This window comes from Micromesistius poutassou (genome assembly GCF_964030765.1).
Source record: "Micromesistius poutassou genome assembly, chromosome: 3".
NCBI lineage: Eukaryota > Metazoa > Chordata > Actinopteri > Gadiformes > Gadidae > Micromesistius > Micromesistius poutassou.
This window is the reverse complement of record NC_140273.1, coordinates 14,084,766-14,108,742: the sequence shown is the minus strand read 5'-3', so window position 1 is coordinate 14,108,742 and position 23,977 is coordinate 14,084,766. Positions and strand designations below refer to the sequence as shown.

Genomic DNA, 23,977 nt, shown 5'->3' with positions numbered 1-23,977 from the left:
GTTGACATGAAGTCATAGCTGACAGCTACTTGATATGTCCTTGTACTTGAAACGATTTCTGAAACTGCACTCGAACGATTTCAAATAAACCGTGAAGTGCAAGTATAAAATATGGTTGAATGATTGCGAATAAAAGGGCAAACAGCGTGATTTGACTAGAGGTTTTTATTAAACAGGACATGCCTTTGTGTCTCAAAAATCCGAATGCAGCCGAATAGAAAAATGCAATGCTTTAATTAGGTGTACACCTTTGAAGACTGCACTGCAAATTAAACACGTTTCTTTTGGATACAAACATACAGAAAAAGTTTTTTCCATTTAAATGCCACAATTGCACAAATGCAATAATTGGAAGAATAACCTGCCTTTATGCAAAATAGAAAAACTGTTTGGGCCCTCAAATCCACTGCAGAGCGGTGTTGAATAAAAACGTTATCAAAGTGCCACAGTACCCTCAGTTTGAAAGAGAAAATGGCATTATCCCCAAAAAGAGATAGTGAAATGACTTTGATTGTCCTCAGTACATTCCATTTGATTCTACCGCATAGTAGAATCAGCACATATATATTATATAAACAATCTTCAAATACAGACATGTTTTCTGTAACTTCAATTTAAAAGGGTTGCTGACTTTTGTAGAAGTCTCCTCACTAAATTCTACAAAACGACTAAAAGAAGTTCAATATTTTTAATCAAATAGTTAGAGTTTCATGCTTAGGCAAATACCACTCTTGCTTATGTCTACAAATTAAATTTGTTCATGAAATCCCTGTTTACATAAAACCCTCCAAAAATGTCATAATCCATGTTGTTTCCGGATATAAAGCGATGAAAAGACGTGAATAAAAGGGGCAAACTACCCACCGTTAAAACCAGCAACAAGCAACAGTTGTCACTGAACAAGACAATATACATTTCCTTTTTTTTTTTCCTTTGCTCAATGACAATAATTGCAGTATACAGATGTATAACATTTGAGGTAACTATAATATGGTTTTATTCCTTTGTTAATCCGTGAGGCAAGTCAAGGCAAGAAATTAACCAAAATCCAAAATCAGGCACTGAGTAAACACTGCTCTACAAAGAGACGCCAGAGAGGAGAGCTCTGTAACAGTATGAACCTTAATGACACGTTCTGATGCGAGATGTGCACTCAGAACATGAGATAATGTAGGATGGACAACCCCTGTCTGGGGTCTTGACTGTTTCCAACGTGACACAGTAAATCAACAAACACCCGCCTCAATGTGACATTATCATAACTACACAGACCCCATACAAGGCTCAACGCATTCCCATAGTATAGAACAGCGCCTCACAACTATAGTCTCTACACAATAAACGATAGAGAACCAATTAATTAACAATCTAAAAAAGCTTAAATACCCATTCCCAAAGCAAAATACCTAGTCATACCCCAAAATATCTTTCATTTGCATAGTGATATATCTCTTGGAAACATTTGTCATACAATAATATATATAATGAAGCTTTACTAAATAAGGAAAAATAGAACAACAAGAACAATTCTATTTGTGCCAAACAAGTCAACAGTCAATTTTTGCACATATTACACCTGAATGTGAATTTCTTGCCGGAGTGTTATTTTGAATTGTGACAAATAAGTACTCATTGGTTCCTGAAGTGCAGTTTGAACCGAAATTAACAAACAATTTGTTTAAAAATATTACGTTGAAGAATGATAATGTCGCTAAAAAAATAAAATAGCAAAACTTATGTTGTGAATAACAATTGCTGTATTCAAATCCTAACCCAGCTTCTCATCTGTCCGAGCAACAGAGGAGAGAGAGCCTTCATACTGGGCTGGCTAGTGTCATCCTATGGCAACAAAAAGGCAAACATCGTCTAAGGCAGGCCGAGCTATCGAGTAGCAGAGAGATTACGGTCATTGACATCATTTCATTATAGTTGTGGCTTCTCTGTCCTTATTTTTGCGTGTACTTCAGCAGGCTTCTTAAAAATAAGCCATATGGTAATGTTGTACATTGGGCCTTATTCACAGAGTAGCCATCTTGGATCCATCTGACTCAAGAGAATAGTTACGATTCAATCTTTGGTTGGTTGACCTGAATCTGGCTATTATAAGCTATTCTGTAGTTACAAATATTTGCTATATTTTGCTAAAATAAATATTTATATATAGGGGGGGGGGTGCATCAGAGTATAGACTTGTTGAAAATTCAGACCCTTTAATTGGTTGATACCTAACAATCCCATTATTTTAAAAGTATATCTTTCCTATCTTTACTGTAGGCTAGTGCAGATATTCCACCAAACCCGACACATTCTTGGAATAAAAACACATCATCTATCACTATTTGATTTGAAGAAAAATCTTGTAAAAATGTTCAGAAATCTTCATTCTTCGTGGTTTAGTGCTTGAAGCAGAGAAGGAAGTCTTTAAAAATGTTCTTTGAATAGCAGTAGTGGGTGGAGGCCTTGGGGGGCGGCTGGTGTCACTCTTCCATAGGAATGTAAGAGAGGATGGAGTGCTCCTGGGCGATGGCCGCCAGCTCCTTCAGGAACTCGGTGAAGAGCACGGTGGCGAACACCTCCGTGTTGGCCAGCGAGACCACGCCCTTGGGCTGCGGAGAGGTGTTGACCTTTGACCCCTCTGAGACGATGGCACCAGCTCCTCCCTTGGCTGAGTCTGAAACACACACACACACACACGTTTTTCTTTTCTCGCCGTGTCAAGTGAGTTTATCCCCGCGAATGTTCACACTAAATGCACCCACACTTTGGGTTCTAATCTTGTTTTGAGTCTGCGTATTTATTCTGTTCATTACTATTTATGCCCTTCATGAAATAATCACTTTCAAACATTTTTGAAATGGAATCAACAAAGTGAGGGGAACACAGCTTGTGTATTCTGTTTAAAGGAGATCCATCACTTAGTTTGAAGTCTTATCTGCGCGTGTGTATGTGTGTATGTGTGTGTGTGTGTGTGTGTGTGTGTGTGTGTGTGTGTGTGTGTGTGTGTGTGTGTGTGTGTGTGTCAATTTGTCTCCAGATCTCCATCGGCAGCATGTCTTAAACTTGAGCGATGTTCATCTGTTCCCTATGCTCAAGACATAACTCAGCTCCACTGAGAGAAATACTTTAAAATCCAGGAGGGAGCTCAACATTAATAATGCTGCAGATCCTGATTAGCTCGGCAGGGGTTCAAGGAGAATCAAATGGAAGCTAATCAACAGCATCTTCCCTTACCAGCAAACCAATTTCGATGGATAAGCATTCATCAATCAATATAGAACACAGTGATTGATGAATGGCAATAATCAATAGAATCCAATTTGATATGATTGTTGATGCTCCATCACAGTCCTAACAATAGTTGGTTTACAAACACAGACTTATATGTTATACATACAAGAGGTTTAAATACCTTTCTAATGCATTTCCTCAATCTAGGTGTCATTTTACACTGCAGGTCATCTACTGAACGGATAGACAGACAGAGAGATAGACAGACAGACAAGGAAGGAGGCAGGGAGGTAGACTGACAGACAGACAGACAGACAGATGCATATATACCTGCTGGTCCGAGGGAGCTCTCCCTTGCCAGAAGCCAGTGTTGTGCAGCTGTGATCATCCCTGGGAAGTCCTTCCGGCTCTCCGTCAGATCCTCTATCTGGTTCTTGATGGAGGCGAGGACCTGGAAACACACACATACACACACACACACAAACACACAAGGACACAAAGATCAAGCACTCATGGTTTCCCAACCACTTTGCTGAAAGTAAGCGGCAATCTTGAAGATTTCCTTTTGGTTCTTTATGGCGACACCTTTGGCAGTAAATGGTAATTTGTCCATGAGATACAGTGTCCCACCGACATCCAGCTCGTTGAGCTCATAATACTGCAAATACAAGGCCTTTCAACAGTGGGCCATAGGCTCAGTCACCATTGTGTTTCCCCATTTGGTGATAGATATTGACTTGACAGAAATATCTTTATGTGAAAATTCTTTGTGATCACCTTACTTTAAATAGTAATCTGCTGATAAAGATCTCAGCATTACCAGCACAAACACAAAAATAACTGTATATTATAAAAAATGTGGATGTTAGAATGAGAACTAATTTGGATATTACAAACACGACATTGGTATTCATTAACGATATCATTCCAGTCTTATGTTTTAAGACGCATTATTATGAAAATTGTGTTCAAAACCTTTACGCAACTCAGTTTCACACACACACACACACACACACACACACACACACACACACACACACACACACACACACACACACCTACCTGGTAGAGCGAGCGCACGCTGGGCTGGAACACCATGTTGGTGTTGAGCAGGAAGGAGCGCAGCAGAGGCTGGGGGTAGGCGGCCAGCTGGGCCAGGATGCCTGTCAGCAGCAGGTTCACGTGCACCGAGTTCTCCAGCATGTTCTCCAGACGGGACAGCAGCACGCTGACAAACGGGCCTGCACACGGGCGGGAGACGCTTTAAGGTCCCGTTGGGATTTTATGATTTTTCTTTTATGATGTTGTAATGCCACGATGCTAAAGGCTAATAGGACCAGTAGGGACCTGGGTTAGATTCCGACATGTGTTTTCTATGCCGTGTCATTCCTACTGTCTTTCAACCCGACTCTCCTGACTGGTTTCACTGCCCTTTTCATGAAGGCACAAAAGCCAATCAAAAAAAAGATATACTATGTATTCAGATTTGGAATTTTGTTCTGGTTCGAAATCAGAAAATGGCTTCATATTCATAATGACTGCTGGGTTGTGTATCTCTCCTGTCTCCGTGGTTCCTGTGCGGTCTCACCTGTAAAAGGCACAGCGTGGGCCCGGCTCCGGGGGTGCTTGGGGCCGAGCGGCGACTGGACCTTCTCCGGCTCCGGGGTGTCCGCAGAGAAGGAGCAGTAGTCCACCTCCATGCCCTCCATCTCCTCCTCCTCCTCCTCCAGGGTGGGGGCGGGACACGCGGGCTCTCCGCCCACCTCTGCGCTCAGGGTGCCGATGAGCTCCTGGTACTGGGTGAGCAGGTCGTCCACCCCCGGGCTCTCCGGCTCAGCGTCGCCGTCTCTCTCCCCCCCCTCGGCGGGGGAGGAGGAGGAGGTGGAGTCCCCGTGGCCCACGTCGTCCCCGCCCGCGGACGAATCCGCTCGGCTCGGCCCGTTCCCCGACGCCTCCGTCGCGTCCGAGCCGCCCGGGGGGCCCCTGAGGGCCGCCGGGTCGGCCCCTCCCCCGGCATCGCCGGTGGTCCTCTTGGCCACCAGGTCGTAGACCATCACGTCGTCCTGGAAGTCCGACTCCTCGATGTAGGAGCCCTGCACCAGCATGATGGCCGTCCGCCTCATCTCCTGGATGTGTTTGGGGGGCTCGGCGGCGGGGGGGGGCCCCGGGAGGGCCTTGCCCGCCTCCGGCTCCGCCCCTCCGGCGCTCGGCGCGGGGCAGGCGTCGTAGCTGTCGTCCCACTCCAGCTCCTGCTGATTGGTCGACGGCGGCTCCGGGGGCGGGGCCGAACCGGCGGGGGGCTGGCGATGCTGGGCGGACGACGACGACGACGTGGAGGACGGCGGCGGTGGCAGCGGCGGGGGAGCGGGGTGCAGGGGCGGCAGGGGAGGGGCCGCCGGGCCGCCCAGGCGCGTCTCCGAGGGGTACTCCTCGACGGGGGGGTCCCGGCCGTCGTAGGGCGCCGACCACACCTGGCAGGCGCGCATGCACTCGGAGATGCCCAGGCGCGCGTCGTACAGGTAGTGCAGGTAGCTGACGTCCAGGTACACCTCCGAGCCGATCACGCACACGTCCGCGGCGGCGTCGTCCGACTGGGAACCCCGCGCCCCGTCTGGGAGGGGAGACGGCGGCGTCAGGTTAAAAAACACAGGCAAAAGACGATTTGTTGAGTAGCGCTACGCGCCGGCGGGCTGCAGCCTCAGCCGGCGCTCACACGGTGCAGAACTAATGAGGCTGACGAGCGGCGGCGGGGGGTAAACCTCCTTAATGGATCCTACCAGTGGGAGATGTCGCAATTAGACGGGAGCGCTCCGACGCGTCAGCTTATACGTTATCTGCCAATTACGTTCAGATTAGACAAACAGCCAGAGGCCCCTCTCTCCCTCAGTGACTTCTTTGTACAGATGTTACGGAAAACATTATTTACTATATTTTGGTGTACTTTATCTTTTTCGTTTTGTTTGACATCAGAGAAGCTATTTGAAAGGGCTTTGACAATGTTTTGATTGTTGTTGTTTTCGCATTACAAGCACTTGAGGAACAGCGGTAAAAAGGATCTGAGGTTTTCACTATTAACACAGTTAACACTTTACTATCACTTTTTGGTTATCTTTCCAAGGGTAGGGTCAGGAATCATGCTAAATGAGGTCTACAGGGGGGGGGAGTTGACCCAGTACCTGTTGGATAGGAGTTGAATACGCTACCAACCTAACTATCCTATCCTATCCTGAACCTAATCCGGCATTATAATGGTGCCAAGTTCCCCCATTAGCCACCCCCTAGTGGCTTGAACGGGGGTGAGGGCAAAAGTGGAGAAAGATGCCCAGGACGGATTGACTTGTGGATGGCTGCATGTTATTCCTGAGAAACCTTCTAGTTTCGATATAATAGCAGCAGTAGAAAAAGTGACATAGTGCAGCTTTAAGTGCATGCATTAATACTCTCCTTCTAAAGCCTATCACGCTACGACCCCCCACACACACACACACACACACACACACACACACACACACACACACACACACACACACACACACACACACACACACACACACACACACACACACACACACACACACACACACACACACCTGTGGCGCCGCCATGCTTCCCAGGGCCCGCAGCGTGGCCCCGGGTCCAGACGATGGAGTCCAGCTGTCGGAGCGGCGGGGGGGCGTGCTCCGGGGTGCAGCACGACGGCGTCAGCGACAGCACCTTGGCCGCCGACACCGAGTAGCAGTCCCTCTCCCGCACCACACACCTCTGACTCAACATCATGTGGTTACAGGGGATCAGGTACCTGGGGGGGGGAGGGAGAGAGAGAGAGAGAGAGAGAGAGAGAGAGAGAGAGAGAGAGAGAGAGAGAGAGAGAGAGAGAGAGACACAGGATTGCAGGGGAATATATAGAAAAATAAAAAGAAATAAGAGAGAGAGACAGAGGAGGAAGAAATAGAGAGAGGGGGTAAGAAGTAGAGAGAGAGGGAGGAGGGAGGGAGGGAGGGAGAGGGGAGGAGGAGAGGGAGAGACAGACTGTTAGAAGGAGCCAGGCGGGGACACAAGTCGACTGCAGGGGGTGGAGGACGCTCATCACAGAGTAAACCAATTAGATGTGTGGCAGCTGTCTGTGTCTGTGTGCGTGCGTGCGTGCGTGCGTGTGTATGCGTGCGTGCGTGCGTGCGTGCTTGTGTGCGTGTGTGTATGCGTGCGTGCGTGTGTGCGTGCGTGTGTGCGTGTATGCGTGCGTGCTTCTCGTACCTCAGGATGAGCTGCAGCATCACATCTTCACAGTACAAGCCGATGAGGGTGCGGAACAGAGCCAGAGATACCGTTCCCAACTGAGCGGAGAGGGGAGAGAGGAGATAGGAGAGGGAGAGAAGCATTTCAAAGAGAGAAAATCATTAAATAAGAGCAACAGAGGGAAGGCTTCATTATGAACACTAGAGATAACTGTCTTTTTGTTTGAGGCACAGCAGAGGAGTTCTAATGGGAGACAGGGACTTGTAGGATAATTACAATCCCTTTGCAACACGGGTCGATTCCACTTCCTAAGCGAAACAGTGTTGTGCTTAGGCTGGCACAGAGGTTCACTTCTGAAATACCCTCATTACCAACGGAATCGTTAATGATGCATATTCAATTATAAAGAATCAAAAAAAAATGTTTTTCCTCAGCCAACATCATGTTCATTGCAGGTTTTACAAAGACGAAAAGAAAAAAGACTAGGACAATGAATACATTCTCACAACGAGGGTGGAAGGATGTTTGATCGCGTTATGGTTTGTTTTAGCCTCGTGTTCTACATTGTGGTGGTTATACGCGGAGGAACGGTGCACAACAGGCTGCGTGCTTACTCCTCGTTCACAAACCATGGAACAAACAGCTTATGGCTTTCCAGTGTTCCAGCAACTAATATATTATTTACCTTTCTTGAATATGATATCTGACGATACCTTATGTGAACTTTGTTTGAATAACACATTCAACTACTAAACACGCACACACGCAACACCATTCCTATGACATTTCATCACTGATCACGTTGCATGGCGAATAGCATACATAGGCACTGCGACTGCTTATCACCATGGCAACATTCTGCAGGTCTCTGTGCTGGAATGATTAAATATTAATATAGGATCCAATGCCTTAGGGTGGGCGAGTCCACTACATTTCTTCTCTCATGTTGAATGAAGTTTGTGCTGTTTACTGTTGTGTGTGCATGTGTGCGCTGGAGCGTGTGTGAGAGCAAATATGGATATGCACACATAACGAGCTAGTGAATATTCATGCTTGAATGTATGTATAGGGATTGAGGTAATGGTATTGTATAGGTACTGAATGAGCATGTGTGCATAAATACATATTGAGCGAGGGACTGAATATGCATGAATATGCATATATGTTTGTGCACACATAGTTAGTGAGTGACACTGTGCGCATTCATGACTAAAGGCACGTGCATGGCGGTATGTGGAATGGGGTTTTGTTGATGCGGCTTGAGAGAGTGAGTGAGTGAGTGAGTGAGTGAGTGAGTGAGTGCACAGATGGCATAGGGTACCTGGTAGGGGGTGTTGATGCGGCTGACCAGCGTGTCCAGGATGTGCACGTTGTCGTGGCGATGCAGCAGGATGAAGGTCAGCAGGGTCTGCAGCAGAGCCGGCTCCGACACGGACCTGATGAAGAGCTCCAGGTAGGCGGTCGTGGTCATCACCTCCTCCAGGGTCAGCTGCAGAGAGAGAGAGAGAGAGGGAGTGAGGGAGAGAGAGAGAGAGAGAGAGAGTGGGGGAGTCAATACACTACACATACAGTACACTCACATAGCTAACAACAGGAGTACAATCTGGGTATAGACGTGTTTGTCTCAGTACGTCTAAATTAGTCAAATCTATAGTTGAATAATTAATTGATTGTTCATTGTTTTTATATCACATATATGATATATATTACAAGTAGAACCAAAAGGTTTATTGAGTAGGATGGTGACCTCTGACCTTATGAAGAGCGGGTGCCAGGACTGGCACGAGGAAGCCATTGTAGATGTATCCCAGCAGCTGTTCTCTGATGTCAGCATGGGCCACCTAGTGGGAGACACACAGGCTGACATCAGTGGGTCTGATTGTGTGTGTGTGTGTGTGTGTGTGTGTGTGTGTGTGTGTGTGTGTGTGTGTGTGTGTGTGTGTGTGGGTGTGGGTGTGTGTGCGTGCGCGTTTCTAAGCACCTGTACGACGGCGTTGCAGAACTCAAGTGAGTTGAGGAACTGCACGAGGGGGGGCATGCGCGCCCAGTCGTCTCCATGGAGACAGTGCCACTCCTCGTTGGGCACCTCCAGCTTGGTGGGCAGGGACGAGTAGAGACCGCTCAGCCCCGTGGCCAGCACCTATGGGTGGGGCAGAGACGGAGGGAAATGATCAGCTTCGAGTTTCAAGGAGAGGGAAATGATTACAGATGATGCAATGGAATCACTTTAAGGTGTCACAGGATAGCGCCGTGTCTAGGGTACTAAGGTGCTCAGTTCCCAGCCCAAACTGTACTGGGTTCAATCTCCGGCGCACACCTGGAGGCATCATCAGCATGATGCTTTTACCCCTACCTGCTCCTTGATGCGTTTGAAGTCACCCTGTAGCCCTTTGTATAAAGAAATTAAAAAAAGCATCTGCTAAACGAAACGCACTTATAGTGCCGCCAAAACAAACTCGACGACTAAGTGGGGTGAAACCACAGGAAGCAGAGAAGACCCCTCAGTGTCCCCCCCCCCCCCCCCCCCCTCACCGGACAGAAGTAGGTGTTCTGGGCGATGTGCTCGGCCACGCGCTGGTTCTCCGCCGACAGGGACATGATGAGCAGCAGGGCGTCGCGGGCCTGCTGCCCCACGCCGCCCTCCCGGTGCAGGAAGGGGATGAGCAGGGAGAAGATGAGGAAGTTGGCGGCGCCCTGGTCCTCGCTGGTGTGGAAGAAGAGCTCCAGCACCGAGGGGTCCTTGGCCAGCACGCAGCACAGCTGGTGCAGCAGCAGCACCAGCTGGGCCTCCACGCCCGGCGCCTCCGTGGCCGAGCACGCCGACAGCAGCATCATGAGCGGCCGCAGCACCGGCTTGTGGTGCAGCAGCGGCTGGCGCGCCTGCCCCACCAGCGCCTCGTACATCTTCAGCTGCTCCAGCTTCATGTCGTCCGAGAACTCCCGGCGCAGGCTCCACACGAACAGCCGCTCCATCACGTTCTCCATCACCACGAACTCCAGGATGGGGCCCATGGCGCCCTCGCGCCCGCTGTCCTCCTCCATCAGCAGGAAGAGCATGTGCTCCACGTAGTTCTGCACGGCGCTCGCCTCGTCCACGCTGGGCACTGGGCCGAAGCGGATGCCGCCGCCGCCGCCGCCGCCGCCCACGCCCAGGCTGATGCTCGCCAGCAAGGGGAGACCGCCGCCGCTGCGGAGAGGGTCATGCTTCTCCAGGATCTTCACCACCTAGGAGGGGGGGGGGGAGAAAGAGGGTGTGTGTTCATCACAGCATTGCTTTGTCAACAGGCAAAGCGTTAAAAATAAGCCTGCTGGTAAGTGTGACACCGGGGGAATAGAGCTGCAGCTCCAAGTGCCAGGGTTAAAAGGTATAGGAGCAGTGCTTTGTACCGTGATGAGACAGTAAGTAGACAGTAATGGATACAGTAGATGTAACAGTAATTGGACGATAGAAGAGAGCCATTCCAGAATTTAGAAATAGTAGCAGCTGTGCTTATTAGCATTTTAACGTTGAGAGTATTAGACGGGGCAGGACAGATCTGGTGTGTTTGCCTCTTAGCCAAAAGGTTTTGGGTTTTGAAGAATGTCCGCTAGTCGACCTGCTTATTTATGACGTGCATCTCAAATAAAAACACTGCAATTTCCTTGACATGACCGGATCTGCTAAATGCCTAAATAGGAGTGCCAAACATAAATTATATAAAGCATATCATATGGAAAACAATTCATAGGAAAAGTGGACTGTGAATGATGCCCTCCAAGCTCACAGGCAATACATTTTTCATTCACATCATTAATAATGCATCAGCGTTGTAGAACACTATCGCTAATGCTAGCCTAGCTGTACCTTCTGTGGTGAAAACGCATGCTCCTTGGACTCAGCACATGCTACATTGGCCACGGTGCGGGCCTCCACTTTACGTGCGGTAACAAGTCAGCATGTTCTTTTAATAGAAGCCTCCGTCAGCTCTTTGAGCTGTGCTGCTTGCTCTGGCCCCCCCCGTGGGAGCGCATACCTCCTCCACCTCCTTCTCCACCAGCGTTGGCCCTGGGCCCCTGTGGAGCTCCACCGCTGCGTTGCCCTCACACGTCTAAAAGATCATCACTCAGTGACAACAGCCCGGGTGACATGAGAGAAATATCTCCATTCTACAAGCGCTTGGTTTATTTAGACTAGAATCGAACATTCAAAGTTGACATGGAGGGCACTATGCGCAAATCGTCTGAGCTGAGCAAACGACTCGACAACGCTTCTGTTGCCTGCACTGGTGCAAACACGAACCTGTGGGTCGTTACTGAATACATTCAGTTCCACCATCTCGCTAGTGTTGAGAGCCAAGCCGGAGCCAAGATGGCCGCTGTAGGTGAATAAAGGCCAACGGAGGTGGAGAACACGGCCAGACAGGGTTCATCTGTGCGCTGTGTGCGGGCCGTGAAGCATTGCTTTGTGGTGGCTGTGCTGTGTGTCGTTTCCCTCCCTTGTGTGTGGGTAGTCAGAGAGACAACAACAATGGCCCTAGTGTCCCTGGGCTTCTGCCGCTGCCATGGCAACGGGGGGTTATCAACAGAGGCAGGCCGTGCATTGGGGGACAGTAGCAGAGCAGGTGAATCATGTGTACACTGCTGTCACGACAGAGGAAAGGTGAGGGCTGGGAGGAGCAAGGACACCGTGAGTTGACAGGCAGAGGGAGTGATTGTAACCGGAGAAGAGCACACATTAGCCGAGCCACAGGACTGCATTCATCCAATGGCAGAGATCTGCATTATCAACAGATGCATTTGTTGAATGACATCTTGGATTTGTTTCAAAGGATATTGATTTCTACAAGAAAGTGGCAAACATTATGAGCTGTGATTACCCGCAGAGGTTGTAGCCAGAATGATCAGAGTGTGGCTGTGTATAATTCTGCATTCAGGGATCCAAATGTGTGTGAATACTGTATAGAATGGGCTCAGGTTTACCGCATGAGGCAACCATATCTCAAGGTTGTGCAACGGTTACTTGCTCTAATCATGGTAATGATTAGCTAAACCATGTAGGAGACTCCATGCAGCACTGCTCCATTATGCTAGATGTTTTGCATTTAAAGCTCATTGTTTACTGTCAAAGAAATAGAGAGTGGGAAGTAATTTTAAGTTATACTAGAGTTTTCGCGCATGCATTGCTCACGCTCAACCTCTAGTTGTAATTAAACTAGCTAGATAGCTAAAATGTGGAAACCACAGTCAATAATGTAACAAATTTCTGAGCACATAATATAATAACATTTTCCCTATAATGTTACAACGTGTAACATTTTGGTTCACCTATTACGTAATGAAGCAAGCATAATTTCTCCTAACGTTATGAAGCCACCATAATCATGTTATACTTTTTTCACACATTTTTGCCGCATTTGTATATTATGAGATTTGACCCTGAGGGCGATTCACACTTGATGCTTTATGTCGTTTAGACATCAGTAGAATCAAAGGGGGGTTAATGGGGCATGCTTGCAAGGGGCGGGGTATGACGTAGGGTCTAAGTTCGCAAGAGGCGGGATAAGTGTGGCCGCTGTCACTGTAGTTTTTTTGATTTCACCATAGACAAAATGGAGGCAGAACAGGCAGAACTCATCGCGATCATCTTAAATGTTGCTAAATGATGCATCATATATTCCGTTGCATCCAAAAAATCTGAAACATTGATCGATGAAAGATTGGAGCATGAGTTAGAGACAAATAGAAGAATCTACAAAGAAGAAAGGCATCGCAAACGACTGCGTTACCAGAGAAAGAGAGCATATTTTTTTGCTTCATTTCACATATAAAGCACTTGGTGTATAAAACACAAATGCAGTTGATTTCTGTGTTTAACTGAGAAAACAGGGAGTGGAAGGACGGGACCCTATAATGTTCAGCTGACTGTTATAATAATAATAATAATAAAAAAAACATTTGCTATACTCGTGCAGCTGTGAACTCATGTATTGTATGAATTTATTTCTGTACTTTTAGGGTTATGATAAGATCTATCTTTTAGCGTTCACCACGAATGACTCTGAAAGCAGTGCCAACATTTAAATATTTTTTAACCATTCAACGAACAAAAGGCAACAGGCTGATTATCATTTAGGGGGCCACTCAATGACATGCATCAACAAGCCCACTCAAGTGGTGTGAGAAATAGCGACTTTCTACTCGTCATTCACATATAAGGTAATTTACTATTCCAACAGAAAAAATACTACCTCAGGGGTACTATTATTGAGGAAATTTTCAGGGTACAAATGTCAGGATATGGTGTTCACACATACGGCCTATCAGGAGAATATCAGGAAATACATGTGTGTCTGAAAGCAGCTAGTGTGTGAGCATTTTATGACATTATAAAATTTGTCAATTTATGGGTTACAGGGCTAATTGTTTAATGGAAAGTGTAGTGGAAAGTGGAAAGTGTAGTATACTATGGATGCAAATCAATTATTCAATCGCTTTTACTGTTATTAAGGGCTTAAAAAAACTGCATGGCAACTACTATTGGTTACTTGAAAATAATAATAACAAACAGCTGAAAATTGTGTTCATTTACAGAAGCACCAGAAGTGAAATAAACTAAGTGTAACAACAGCTAAGGCAGCAACCTACCTAACTATAGGGAAATAAAGCACAGACTTGTGTGGGGGAGAGGGAGAAGGGGGGGTGTGATTGGCAAGATTGCGGATTGAACATTGGCTACCTGACGTGAGACTTTAAGATGTTTATTTTATTATTTTTTTTACCAGAAGAATACATCATTGAGATTACGTGACTTGTGTGTTGATATGCCGGTCGGCGCGAATCTAACGGTTTTTATACGATAAAATTAACGACCTGCCGTTTCGTTGTCGACATGAGAAATTGCCTCTTCACTTCTTTTATCACAATTTCTACAGTCTATAGCAGAACGTCTTACCTGGCAGAGTTTGACGACGGCGGGGCCGTTAAAGCAGACGGAAGGGGGGAGGGGGGGATATCAATATCGCAAGACATTGCGGGATCAATCTTGCCCTTGTCTTTCAACGTCTGCGTCCGCATGCGCGTGTGTGTGTGCGTCTTCGCATGCATGTGTGTGTGTGCTTGCGCAGCGTGTGCGTATGCAGTGTCCTACGCTTCCTTTGTCTTGAAACGTCTGCGTGTGTGTGTGCGTGTGTGTGTATGCAGTCTGTATGTGCACGCGTGAGTGCAGTGTATGTGTGCATTTGCGCGTGCTGTGTGTTTGTGTGTGAGCTGCATGCTGCTTGGTACATGCGCACTGACCAACTTGTCCGAGTGACTTGTCCAACAGGCCTGCTATTATATAGTAGTAAGATAAGATTTATAGTTAAACTTGCCTATGCTGCCCTTTTCATCCTCCTTTCTCCATGTTTGGTAGGGATTTTATTTTATTTCGGAAACAAACAATGCAACTTCTTCTCTCTCTAAGACAAAAGATATTCACAAATTGAAAAGTCGCTCAGTACCACAAATTATAGAATAAAGGCTTACTTTAAGACACAGCACTTTTCTAATGACTTAAACCTGCACTACCTAACCTTTTCTCTGTCACCATCACTTCTATCCAAATTACTTCAACTGAGAAAGAGAAGAAAATCAGGAATCCACCCACGGTTCAATCAACCCTGGAATTACTCTCTCTAAATCAATTTGGTCTGAAGGAAAGAAGAAAAAAATATCTCATTTGGAACCAAAGTCATGGCTGCAGTGAAACCAGTTACTCAGGTTTAAATACAGCAACGCCAGTCACTCTATTTTCCACTGAAGGGAACAGGGGTGACGAACTCACACTGAGAGGCTTATAGAGCCAAGAATCCAAGATGGCCACGAACACACTTCCAGTGCTTGGTGTTGGGCCAGAGGGGCCCACTCCAAGTTGTATCTGCCATGGTGTATCCATCGTACTGTATCCATCGCCTTGGCACAGAATGGCAGTGTTGTTGGAAAGCGGTCTCTATGATCTCCAAGCAGTGTTTGAGCATGAGACAAATGAAGGCACGTTCTAATAATAAAAAAGGGTCAACACTGACTGGTTGGCTCACATGGCACTTTTCTAACCTAACTATAAACGTAACCTCCAACCTTTTATAACCTATATCTCAATGCACAATTGCCTCTCATGCATACACTGTACATGCACACCAAGTCCTGCAAGGCAACCACCAACAGGCGTTAGCGTAGCACAGGGAGGCTCAGGCACCCCCCGTTGCCCTGGCAGGAGAGAGGTTGACCCCAGGCACCTTACCTGAGTCCAGTGGTTCTTGAACACGATCATGCAGGTCTCTGGGTCCACACCTTTGAGGACCAGAGGCTGCCCCTCTCGGTTTCCGTTGGCAACCATGGAGGCCATCATGGCGACCTGGTCATGGTCTGGGCTAAAGCATGGGCCTGCGCTAGGGGTCAGGGGTCAGACAGGCCTCAGTTGTGGCCAGCTGCGGACGTCGCTACAGCAGCAGCAGTAGTACACCTACAATAGAGACATACAAACAGGAACCCAATGCGGTTTAATAAAGCTTTAAATACTGACTAGGATGTTAGAGTATCTGACCAGAGTATTGTTAACCAGTATTTCATGGTTACTGCATTTTTGTAATAGCAACAAACACGTGTACTACACATCTCTCTCTCTCCATCCCTTCACAGTAGCCATGACAGGGAAGCAAGGAGAACAACAATAACTGAGCGGGCGTAGTCCCATGACTCAATTAGAGAGAGAGAGAGAGAGAGAGAGAGGGAGAGAGAGAGAGATATTCTTGTAGGGCCTCTCGCTAACTCGGATCTCTCAGGGCTTTGCAGAGGTCACCTGACCACATTCCAGAATGTTTCTGGTGCATTTTTGGAATACAGAGTCTGACTGCAACAATGTCAACATGCTCGCAGCAGGCATCTGACATCATGACAGAGATCTCTGATGATATCAGATGCTGACATAACGCAGAGCACTGGACGAGCAGAGCAGAATAAAAGTGGACGACACAGAGCCGTGGGGTTTAAGCAACTGATGTAACTGCTTGGAAGACGGTCACTTTGTTTGTCATACGCCTGTATAGGTCCTACAAATAGGTATGTCTATGGATAGCATTATGTTGTCCTAAAATGATGAAAATTAGATGAAAAAAACTCAAAAATAGTAACAGGTTTATTACTAAATACTCATGTCGTTTGGTTTTGTTGATATGTGATATGTGATGTTGTGATTTTGTAAAGGAGCAATAAAGATATTATTTCTATATTATATTATTCCTATCACATAATTATTGCTTATTATTATAAGTGTCATAACACAAACTGAACCCAATTCACATCATGTATTTCAAAGATGCAATGCTCAACCAACAAGCTGGACCGTGCCTCAGTTCTTTCCCCAAAAACAACCTCTAAACCAATCCAAGCTCACTCCTCTTCTTCATTTGAATACACTCTGGCTAATAGTAACCACTGATTCCTCATAAAAAACAGTCACGCCCCTCAGATTTCTACACCCTGACCATCTGCTTTCTGTTAAGTTGACTCGAGAATAATTCACTCAGGAATGCAAGCTAGCGTGGCAGTTGGCCATAATGCGTGCATGTGTAACCCTTACCTCCACCGAAGCATGGCATTTTGAAGAGTCTTGGAATGGTTGAATTTCTAATGGGACAGAGTGGTCATCCACAGTCCTATTGAGCAAGAGAGAGAGAGAGAAAGAGAGAGAGGTAGAGAGACAGAGACAGAGAGAGAGATACAGATATGAAGATATTTCTCAGTTTTGGAGCCCACTTTCAGCCAGCTTCAGGAAGTGTGTAAGATGCTCAGAGAATGTGAATAATCCGGAGGGTGAGAGGAGGTTAGCGAGAGAGAGTGGGAGACTGAGGGAGGAGAGAGAGAAAGTGGGAGACTATGGGAGCACTGACCACAGAGACAACAGAGAGTCTGAGGGAGGAGAGAGACAATAAGCGATCGGAGACCAAAAGAAAGGAGTGTGTGTGTGTGTGTGTGTGTGTGTGTGTGTGTGTGTGTGTGTGTGTGTGTGTGTGTGTGTGTGTGTGTGTGTAAAATCAGAGTAAAATATGACAGTACAAATGATGCGTTGAAAACATTCCTTTCAACAAGAAGCTTTGAACTTTGAACAATTTCTAAAATGTTTATGTAAAATGTATTATATGAGTGCTATATAAACAACATGGCAACACAAATAAAATGTTACTGGTTTATTTTTAAACAAAATACGTCCGTTCACGTGGCTATCAGTGGTCGGAAATGTCCACAGCCGGTCTCTGGAGGCTGGCTGTGGCGTCTGTCTTTCCGAGTTAGTTTGTTAGGGCAGGCTGTTGGATAAGCCCAGTGCAGGAAGTGATTAGCCTTAATCACAGGACAATACCATGTGACTTTCTCAAAACCTAGAAGAGTAGGTTTTACTTATTTTCCAAGTACAAATGCCTAAATTATTTATTTATCTCCAGTGAAGCGCCAAAGATTGCAGTTGTCCTTCATCTATATGCAATCTTAAGGCTGTTGAGGAAAAGGATGGATATACCTTTTTAACCTTATAACTTAGTTATAAATGAAACAACTTTGATGACTTTAGCAACCCAATGTCCCACTAAGCCTTACAGGAAAACATGGAGTGTGTGTGTGTGTGTGTGTGTGTGTGTGTGTGTGTGTGTGTGTGTGTGTGTGTGTGTGTGTGTGTGTGTGTGTGTGTGTGTGTGTGTGTGTGTGTGTGTGTGTGTGTGTGCGCACGCGCGCGCGCGAGAAACTAGTGTTACAGCAATTTAGTTATTATGCAGACTTCAAACGGGTGCTTCATGTCTCTGAAGACCGAGTATCAAACCCAGAACATAAACAAGGCAGAAACGGTCTGCAACTGCCATGCCCAACACTGGTATTCAAGAAAGGGTGATTAGGGGCTAACTATAACATTTATTTCCTTAAACACAGATGACACTTTTTTAACGTTTCTTGTTCAAAAATACACACATGAACAAATTGATTTTCTGAACATAAATGTTTGATAATTATTCTATGGCCATCAACCAAGGGAAGACATGCTTTGCCGCATGTGAGAGAGAATCAGGTGTACCGATATGGATTCCTGATCACTATATATCACTTCCCAGTGTTAGACTAGGCATTAATACCAGTATAAGAGGATCAATCCATATTAACATAACATTAGCATTACATTACCCGGTCCTTGTATACAAGGGAACAGGACACACGGGGTGCTGTAATGCCTGTTAGTATCACCGTGGTATGGATTCTCCACAGTGGCTTATGTGCCGTCTAGCTGGCTTCTGGTGTACGTTTCCACAGCCTGCACGTGGCTAGGCCAAGCTAAGCTCCCCCCACCACCACCACCAGATTACAGCAGCAGAGCATTTTGGATCATCAGTCTTTGCAGGGTTTTATGGAAGAGAGCCTTGATTTCAAGCAGCGGGTTTTCCTTTAACTAAAGCAGACGTTTGTAAAAATAAGCAGAATATTGTTTCTTTGCATTGATGACATTTTTTGCACCATATTTTGAATATTATCATTACCAAAAACAGGTCTTCCCTTGAGGTAGATGGTTTACGGTGGACAAAAAGTACCCTTTCTTTTGGCCCGAGGGGTATCTAAATCTGTTGTTCCAACGATAAAGGCTGTGGTGGTACTTTGTTAACGAAGCCAAGTCACGATCCACCTGTTGGGTGTGGTCACAGCGGTCCGTCACGCAATCCGACACAATGAAGCAGAGCACAGGGCGGTGGGGGGTTTGTTGTCTTATCTTCCTTTCTGTTCAAAGCCTGTGAATCGGGTTTCCACAGGCCCTCGGAGGTTTGGCATTAAGAGGGTGTGGTCTCCATGCAAACAAGGCGAGCCCTGCCCTGCAGCCACGCCCTCTCCGGCGCTGGGCTGCTGAAAGTCACAGCGGAGTGCCAAGTCAGCGAGCAGCCCTGGTCTTGTTGCTGCGCATGCAGAGAACATGCCTCAGCACCGCAGGGGTTCCTCATCATTTATTGATATAACGAATGAGTGTCTCACATTCCAGACCTTTACTACTGAGCAGAACGATGGCACGAACTAAGTGCTAGATAACATGTTTATACAAAGCTAACCTGTAGATTATTATACCAGTTTGATTATTCCGGCGTAGAGGTAAAAGAGGTTGAATTAGTTTGGAGGTTGGCTGGGGCAAATAATGCCTCAAAGAATTAAACAAAATAGGAAACACATAATTAAACTAACTCAAAGAAATGGAGGTTAAGAGGCAAAAAACAAGCCTGTGATGAACCAATTATCTTAATATTTCTATCGAGGTGAGAAAATTCAGTTGCCAACCGAATAATCATGCCACAGTCAACTGATAACATTACAGTTACAGGTGAAGCTGCTGAAAGGGCTAGGTAATGGCTATTAATAGCCCAAATGGGCCTGGCCAATCAGAGCTCAGGGGAGTAGGACATCCATTCATAGTCTTATGGCCGTGTCCATTCACTGAGAAGGCTTTGATCAATTGATCAGTGACACATTAATCTCTTGCAGTGCAGTTAAAGTTCTGAGTAAAGGGTACTAGGATACTCTGCCCTTCCCTGATAACCTCCTCCATTGATACCGCCATAAAACAACTTATCCAACCGCTTTTGTTTTCTATGCAGCTTAAATAGAGCAGCAATAACAACAGCAACGTCACCAACAGTAGCAGCCATTGGGGGCTGACTAAGGGCTGTACAGGGGTTTACAAACAGCTAATCAGTCAAGACTTGGGGGGGTTACATAAGCAGAGTGTAGAGTGGATTAAGTTAAAATAGGTTGCGCTGGGGATTGTCCAACACCTGCAGGACTCAATATGGAGACCGACTCCTGAAGTTCATGTCTTCATGTTGTAAGTGATGTCTGGCCATACTCACCCTGTAAACTGCTATCTTGGTCAAGTCTTCATAAAAAAAGTAAATTGATCTCAATGGGCATACCCTGGATAAATAAAGGTCAAAATAAAATATGGCTTCTGCTTCTGCTTCTGCTTCTGTTTGATTCAGCGTTCAGAGAGTAGAGATCACAAGAGTTCACTAACAAGTTCAAACAGACATGGCTTAGCCTACTTAGTGTACCTGGGATGCACAAGGAGAAGGTGGGAACAACATGAGGAGAAGGTTAATAGACACAGCAGTAGCCATAACACGTACAGTACAGGAGAGTAAGAGGGAGATTGGCAGAAATAAAGAAAGAAAAAATAGAAATAAAAAGTTTGTTCTATATGTCGAGAGGAGATGAAGAGAGAAGTGATGCCACCACCAGAAACCATGTGGGATCGTGTGCCAGATTGAAAAAGATCAAACCATGAATAAATTGAGGTCTTCAGAGGATTGGAGGGGGGCTAGAGTGTAGTCTTGTCTGCTGTGGTCTGATAAGATGGGGGTCTGATACCCATGAGAGAGACACAGAGACTACACATGTAAGGGAGTGAACAAGACAACTGTACCCCAGAGCATGTTTGTGTGTTCCTTCCTGTCAGGGATACTGGCACAGGGAGATCTGATCTTGTTTACCTCTAGGCTTTGGTTTATATTCCTTTTTTCTGTCCCTATTGTGTGTGTGTGTGTGTGTGTGTGTGTGTGTGTGTGTGTGTGTGTGTGTGTGTGTGTGTGTGTGTGTGTGTGTGTGTGTGTGTGTGTGTGTGTGTGTGTCTATTAATCTATGTTGAAAACCAGCATCGTGGTAGTACTTTAGATGCGTTTGTAGAAGGCAGGAAAATATTTTCTGTGTGCTGTACATTCAAATGATAAATCAAATGAAGGTGAATCAGTCACATTCACTTTTCATTTACATAGACTCACATAATTAAATACTCTTATTGGTAAAAACCGATGTCCAGGGCATGCTCCATGTTCTTACTGCGACTGCTTACGTTTTTGGTTCATCTTTGTTTTTCCATCTGTTAAACACATCCCCATGTTTAACAATGCAGGATGACAAGTCAATCCCTCCCCGTCTCAGAACAAGATATGGATCAATCCAGATCACAGAGCTACAAAACACAGGACGACGAATCGATAAATCAACCTCATTCAATCATCACCATTTTCTAACGAGCAGCGTACAGCATGACGAGTCGATCAATCCACATCTCAGAACTACAACATATCAAGGACGATACGTCGATCAATCCATATCTCAGAACCACAACCTATAGCAATCCACATCTGTGCCACACTCATCATCACTATGGAACTAAATTAACCAAGAAGAATCTGCTGCATTTATTATTGGGTCATTCATGAACAACACATTTTGAACTGCTGTTTAAAAGGCTTGATTCACTCTTACACACGTGGAGGCTGTTTTGCCCAGTAATAAGAGTCGATGCAAAAGAGATGTAAATCAACATGCTCTGGGCTGTTTGAATACAGCAAATATAAGTTTAGTTTCTGTTGATGTCAATCTATTCAACACAGACACAAACACGCAGTAGTAGCCTACTAAAAGTGCTAAAAAAAATAAAAACAAACTGATTAACCACTCGGATGAATCAGCAGCAGAGGACAAGTGCAAACGTCAAACGTCAAAAAGTCAAACGTTATGACTGAGCAGAACATCCAGAACGTCAACTGGCAAACAAAAACAAATAGGACACCCAGCATGAACTCACTGAATACCATACAGGGATACAGGTGCGTGTGACGGCTGACAGCAGGCGACAGCCAGCGTCTCAGCTGGATGACAGGCCGGTTCCCATGGTAAAGCTGCAGGTAATCCCAGACACGGGACTGTGCTGAGCTGGGCTAAACCCCATTGTGACTAAAGCAACAGAAAAAAAGAAAAGACGAAATACCGGTTTCTCAAGGATCTCTTTCACCAAGCAAGTGCTCGCTGCTTTGCTGATCATGACTCTTGCAAAGTCAAATGGAACTGCTTCTCTCGCTTTGTAAGGAGCAAATGTAGTAACATCCAAGCAGTGTACGTATAGCGTGCCAGGCCTGCTATATACGGAGCATTAGTTGAGGTGCGTTGGTCTTACCTAATAAAGTCGGCCACTAAGCCTTATTTAACAAGATTCCCCTGCACTTGGCTCATTCTGAGACATCATCTGTTTACTAATTAAGGACATGTTTGTTAATGTCCATTTTTCCATAGACAATGCAACGGCTGTTGCATGTGTTGTTGTATTTAAACCTATTATGCAATAACCTCAGTCGGCCACCGACAAAGTTTAGCTGGTATGGTAACAAGCAATGAGAACTATGGTTGGCATCTGCTACATCTTGTAGAATATTTTAAGTAGCTTCAAACAGCATATCACATCTAGTGATATAGTTGGTATGAAAAGCAAACAGAGTAGTCACCCATCCTCCACCAAACAACTTTGGGGATCACAAGTCCCAAGTAAATTCCTGAGCCTCTCAGCAAGTTCAGGGAGTTGGCCTACCGTGGACATTACAATCTGTTTAAATTACATATTCAAATCAGTTATGAAACTATTCAAGACACACACAGGTACATGTTCTATGCATCCATATTCGATGACAGACAGCACAATTTACTTCAGTTTATTTTTCTTGCCAACATATGTGCATAGTACAACATTGATTTAGTCAAGAACGTATGCCCTTGTCAAGGGATACCTACGAGGAAGTGACACACACACCTAACATCTGGTAAATAAAAGATGTCAAAGAATGAAACTTTGATGAGCATATTGAGACACCCAATGCTCAGACCTATTTTTGGTGGCATGCAACATTGGAACTGGGTATTCTCGGGCTAAACCTCGATTTGATCATGGTTCTCTTCTCTCTGAAATCGAGACGGGAATCAATCAGGTAAAAACGTGCTGCTTCTCGTAGAATACAGGCTACTATTGGGGCAACACGTGGAACCCAGCGGAAACATAAAAGTCACGTGACCCAACATATATTACATACACAACGTCAGAAGAACCCGCACTTTAACTCTACGTGACGTTGTGTGTAAAAGTATAAACTAGTTAACGGGGATTTAGCTCTTACAACGCCGCTGACAACTCCCACGGTTGACCATATCAATCACTCAAGTCACGCGAAATAAACGGTTCAACAACACTCATGATTATTTTCCAAAGACAAGTTTTACGTCTAGGTAGAAACCCAATGACCAACTTGTAAACCATGTCTACTTCTTTGTCGATATCACTTACCGTCGAAGGTGTCCTCTGAAAGGACGCAATCTCTCCACTACCGACGGAGCCAGCCAGGCTGAGCGCACTACCACTACCCGGTTCAACGCCTTCCCGAACGGCAACCGCCGAATAAATGTCGGGAATGTTTTGTTTTGAATAACATAAAGCGGAGAATCACGTTACACTGAACCGCTATTTCTGAGCGTTTGAAAACCTAGACGTCCACGAAACATATAGGTAACTCCAACTATAATCCCCTCCTAAACGCTCCACCCCTAGACATGCAATCTGATGACTGCATTCGAACGTTACAGTTTACTGACTGTTTTTATTTCATTTAATCGTAAGGCCTGCTATTAGGCATATTTGCCCAATTATTAGTAGGCT

At 45.7% G+C, this 23,977-nt stretch overlaps 1 protein-coding gene across 1 annotated transcript; it reads right to left on the bottom strand.

Moving 5' to 3' along the window:
- Positions 1-331: 331 nt before the first annotated feature.
- fhip1aa (FHF complex subunit HOOK interacting protein 1Aa) lies at positions 332-23,787 on the bottom strand. The gene is made up of 13 exons (XM_084464906.1): positions 23,609-23,787; positions 17,060-17,135; positions 15,722-15,943; positions 9,997-10,689; positions 9,446-9,604; positions 9,219-9,305; positions 8,786-8,953; positions 7,483-7,562; positions 6,819-7,027; positions 4,817-5,839; positions 4,291-4,469; positions 3,559-3,679; positions 332-2,671 (listed from the first exon to the last, which is right to left on the bottom strand). Exons 3-13 carry the CDS (start codon positions 15,827-15,829, stop codon positions 2,478-2,480), a joined length of 3,021 nt encoding a protein of 1,006 aa, XP_084321032.1. The 5' UTR covers positions 15,830-15,943; positions 17,060-17,135; positions 23,609-23,787; the 3' UTR covers positions 332-2,477.
- Between the last annotated feature and the right edge of the window lie 190 nt (positions 23,788-23,977).

Bases quoted from the DNA above. Each gene is read 5' to 3' on its own strand.
- fhip1aa (XM_084464906.1), bottom strand. From the start codon at position 15,829: ATGATGGCCTCCATGGTTGCCAACGGAAACCGAGAGGGGCAGCCTCTG. The intron at 10,690-15,721 runs GTAAGGTGCCTG...CCCCCCTCCTAG, and splicing joins TCAAGAACCACTGGACTCAG to GTGGTGAAGATCCTGGAGAA. The intron at 8,954-9,218 runs GTCAGAGGTCAC...CTCTCTCTGCAG, and splicing joins TGGCACCCGCTCTTCATAAG to CTGACCCTGGAGGAGGTGAT.